Source organism: Strix aluco, chromosome 10 (assembly GCF_031877795.1).
Source record: "Strix aluco isolate bStrAlu1 chromosome 10, bStrAlu1.hap1, whole genome shotgun sequence".
Lineage (NCBI taxonomy): Eukaryota > Metazoa > Chordata > Aves > Strigiformes > Strigidae > Strix > Strix aluco.
Window position 1 is genome coordinate 16,592,154 of NC_133940.1, and position 4,329 is coordinate 16,596,482.

A 4,329-nucleotide genomic window follows, 5' to 3' on the forward strand; every position below is an offset into this window, starting at 1 on the left:
GAGAGCGAACAAAACCATGCAAGTGCGTGTGTGTGCGTGTGTGTGCGTGGGGACCCTGGCAGCGAGCGCGGGGAGCACAGGCCGGCACCTCCATATTTACAGCCGTCCGGGGCGGCTTCGAGCTCGTTTTCTTTCTTATTTGTTTTCTTTTTTTTTTTTTTTAATTTTTTATTTTTTAAAAGAAGAGGACTGGGCACCGAGGAGAGAGCGGTGCCACAGCCCCCGCCTGCCCAGCCGAGCCGGGAAGGGGCAAGGAGCTGCAACAAAGACCCGCTGGGTTTTCCCTGCTGCTGCCCTGACTCCGGGCACCCCAAAACTTCCCCCTAGGCCGTTCGTTCTGTCTTTTCCTTTTTCTCCACCTTTTTTCCAGTTTTATCTACAAAAGCAGTCTGTACCAGTCATAACAGTGGGGCCACTTTGCCCGTGGATGAGGAGCAGGCACCAAACTGTTCGCTTCGCTTTGGGCGGGTTTCCCTTTTTTAGGTTTATTTTTCCTTTTTTTTTGTTGTTTTCCAATTATTTTTTTTTAACCAAAAAAAAAAAAAAAAAAGCCAACAACCCCAAACCCTGCCCATTTCGGAGGGGCTGGGGGCCAGGACCGTGGCGGGCTGGTTGCGGGTGCAGGCACTCCCCACCACTGCCTTCCCAGCCCCTTCTTCAGTAGGTGGCAGAAAATTTCATCCTTTTCTGCTTCTGTCTCTGATTGCAAAACCAGACCCTCACCACGTTCTTCTTCAAGTCTAGCTTCTCGGCGATGGCGGCGATTTTCTCCGAGGAGGGCCGCGGCTGCACAGCAAAATAGGCCTCTAGTGACCGCTTTTCGGGGGCAGCGATGGAGGTGCGCTTGCGTTTCTTGTCACCCCCCGTGTAGATCTCAGGTTTGGTCATTTTCTCCCTCTGGGCCCGCTCGGCCTCCTCCAGCCATGCTTCTAGGATGGGCTTGAGGGCCACCATGTTGTTGTGGGACAAGGTGAGGGACTCAAACCTGCAGATTGTGCTTTGGCTAAGGCAGCCCACCCCTGGGATCTTCAGGTTGGCCAACGCGGAGCCCACATCTGCCTGGGTCACCCCCAGCTTGATCCTCCGCTGCTTGAACCGCTCAGCGAAGGACTCCAGCTCCCGGGGGTCCGTCTCCGTCTCAGGGCCAGAGATGACAGCGTGGGAAGCGAGGCCGTGGGGGTGGGACATGTTCATAGGCTGGGAGTGGTGGGCCATGTGGTTGATGGCCGACATGTGGGAGTGAGGGTGCGAAGGTGTGGAGCCCACATCGGGGCCCGGCACCCCTCCGAGCGGGAGGGCAGAGTTGAGGTGGTCCAGGAGCTCGCCATCCAGGCCCTGGGAGGGCTGGTGGTGGTGGTGGTGGTGGGGATGGTGTGTGGTCAGCACAGATGGGTGATGCAGGTGGACGGAGGACGAGGTAGGAGTGCAGGATACGCTGCTCATGGTGTGGTAGGTGGCATCCGGCTTGAAGGGGTGGGTTTTCTGCGATACTATATCCACAGCGGCCAAAGCCTCAGCACCCCGCAGCAAGGTCTCGTCAAAGCCCGCAAAAATGTTGCCCTGGATCTGGATGGGGGATAAAAGTGGGAGCAAAAACAAACCGAAAGAGCGGGAGAGGATTAAAAGGAAAGCAGCGTTATGGAGATCCCACTCTGCCCCTCCAGCAGTGCCCGGGACAGGTAAGATGAATGGAGTCCAACTCACCCCCCAAATAAAAGGACCAGGAGGAGGGTGCCGGACCCAGGGCACCCACCCTTCCCTCCGGGGAGACCTCCCCAGAAAAGAGAGCAGCCGCCGAGGGGGCCGGAGCCGGCGGGCGTCCCGCAGCACCTCTGCTCTACCGGGTGGCGCGGCCGAGTTGGGCAAGACGGCTGCTCCCTCCCAGCCCGGGACGGACCCGCCGGCCCTTCTCCAGCCCCTCTCCCCGCTCCCCAACACCCCCGGCGGCAGGGACAGCCCCCAGCCCGCCGGACCAACCGCTCTGGAGGATGGAGGGGACCCTCCGTCTAAAACCCAACCGAAACCCAAACCCAGAGGGAAACCGTCGGCTGCCGAAGTAAGTTGGGGAAGGCGCAGCGCGGTCCGCGGACCCCCCCGAAACCCATCCGGAGGGGTGGAGCGGGGACCCCCGCCGAGGTGCTCCGGGCTTACCTGGGGGGCGGGCAGGCAGGCTCTGCGGATGGCTTCGGAGCTGGTGTGCAGGTGGGGGTACTTGGGCTCGTGCAGGATGGGGTGCATGCTGAACGCCTGCTTGCTGTTCATGGACATCATGGTGGGAGAGGAGCGGGGCAGGGGCGCTCCGGGCAGCCCGGCTCCGGGGGCGCGGTATTGTCTGTCTCCGCCGCCCGGCATCAATGGCATTATAGCCCGGCCCCCCCGCCCCCCCGCCCGCTCATTGGACGGGTCTCGGGAGGCACCTCCCACCGCCCGCCCCCGGGCAGTGAGCTCACCCCCCCCTCCCGGTTGTACACCACCCCCCCCAAAACCGGGGCTCACCCCCCGGCCCCCCCCCGGCCCGGCACTGCGTATCCCCGGGGGTCCTGGCAGCTGCGCCGCGCTCCGTCCCGGTGCCCCCCGCCCCGGTTTCGGGGATCGGGGGGTGTGTCTCTCCGGGCTCCTCCAGCCCGCACCCGCGGCGGGGGGAGGCGAGCGGCACCGGGCTGGTGCTGCTGCTGCCGGGTCCCGCTCCTGCCCCGGGACGCGGCCGTCGAGCAGCCCCGCGGCGATGCGCCCCGGCGGCATCCTCCTGCCCGGCTCTGCCGAGCCGCTGCCTGACATCTGCCCGGCCCCTGTCGAGCCCTACGCGAGCCCTGCCCGCCCCGCCCGGCTCTGCCCAACTCCCTGCCCGGCCCCTGCCCGCGGCTCCGGGCTGGGTTTGCCCCGGGGAGATTTGGGGAGCAGAGCAGACCCGAGCCCGGGTGTGAACGGGAACCTTTCCGACCCCGCTCCTCTCTCTCTGAAGGGAAGGAGTGAGTAACTTGGGTTACAGACTGTAAGAACAATGAAATAAGTTTCACGAACTTTTTTTTTGTTTCCCTGTTTCGAGGAAGCTGCCTGTCTCGATTACCCAAATCCTCCTGTCAGTACAGTGTCCCACGGGTTCCACATCTGTCTGTCTGTCTCTCTGCAACCTCTCCATCCTCCCCTCTCCAGCCCATCACCGCCTGTCTCTGACAGTCTTTCTGCCTTCAAACTTACCCATCGATATGAATCTCCATTCAGCCTGCTGCCCATGGCGCTTCCCTCCCTCTCCTCCCTGCCTGCCACCAAGCTCAGATCCTGTCACTGCAAAAAAGTGTGGAGGTGAAGTTTGGTGGTTGCATGCTGGTTTGGGAGGGGGGGCTTTGCATCCCCCCTCAGCTACTCCAGCTGCTTCCAACCCTGCTGAAAGGCCATGAGAAGTGTGACAGGCAGCAGCACTGCCAGCCCATAGCAGGGGGACTGAGGGAGGGGGAACCCCAGCGCCTGCTGGAGAGGGCAGCAGCAGCCGTGGGGTTGATGGAGGATAGGAGGGAGCTTGGTCATGCTCAAGAGCAAACATCTTCTCAAGGGGACAGAGTGTGTTTATCCAGCCCAGAAAATCCAGCCCCAGCAATGCTTGTAAGGATGATTATACATGGTGCAGGTGGTTTAGGAGTCAGGGTTAGTATCAGTTTTCCTGGCCCCCTTCCCACTCATCCTCTCCTCTATAGAGCCTTCACTCAGCATCCTCTGAGATGTCCCGTCTCATGAAGACCCTGCCAGGGACCTTGGGTCAGTCAGGGTTAACAAGAGTCACATGGAAAGGAAAATCCTGACCGAATTGCAGCCTTACCTGAGAGGCTGAAGTGTCTCCCAAAAGATGGGTCTTTGGCTCTGGACATGCATGGGGAAAGGTCAGATCCAGCGATAGAAGACTGAAAGCAACCATCACCATGTGTGTTGCTGTCCAGATTCAGGCACAGTCACCAAACAGTGACGCTTCTGCAGTGAGAATGTCCCTAAACTAGACCCATGTAGCACATCACTTGTGCAGAGGGATAGAGGGGGCTGAATCCCAGCTTTGGAGTTGTCTGCTTGGGGAAAGAACTGCATCAGCACTACGGTGCTGTCAGGAAAGCCCTGTTGCTGGTGGCCCAAGAGATGGGAGATGGTCAGTGGGCTGTCCCTACGCACCAGGGTCCAGGCAGACCTTCCTGTTCATTAAAACATCCTACACGTGCCAGAGGCCACCAGACCCAGCAGTGTGGCCTGTCAACGTGCTGATGCCCTGTCTCTCCCCAGGCAAGAGCAGGCAGGAGCTCTGAAGCCTCTTCCCCTTCTGCTTTCTATCAGCACAGCTCTCTGAGT

At 60.6% G+C, this 4,329-nt stretch overlaps 1 protein-coding gene across 1 annotated transcript; it reads right to left on the reverse strand.

Annotated features, from left to right (window-relative positions):
• Positions 1–657: 657 nt before the first annotated feature.
• On the reverse strand, positions 658–2,271 carry LOC141927741 (brain-specific homeobox/POU domain protein 3). The gene is made up of 2 exons (XM_074835000.1): positions 2,152–2,271; positions 658–1,566 (listed from the first exon to the last, which is right to left on the reverse strand). The coding sequence occupies exons 1-2, from the start codon at positions 2,269–2,271 to the stop codon at positions 658–660; spliced, it is 1,029 nt and encodes a 342-aa protein (XP_074691101.1).
• Positions 2,272–4,329: the final 2,058 nt, after the last annotated feature.

Bases quoted from the DNA above. Each gene is read 5' to 3' on its own strand.
- LOC141927741 (XM_074835000.1), bottom strand. From the start codon at position 2,271: ATGATGTCCATGAACAGCAAGCAGGCGTTCAGCATGCACCCCATCCTG. The intron at 1,567-2,151 runs GTAAGCCCGGAG...TCCCCCATCCAG, and splicing joins CCTGCCTGCCCGCCCCCCAG to ATCCAGGGCAACATTTTTGC.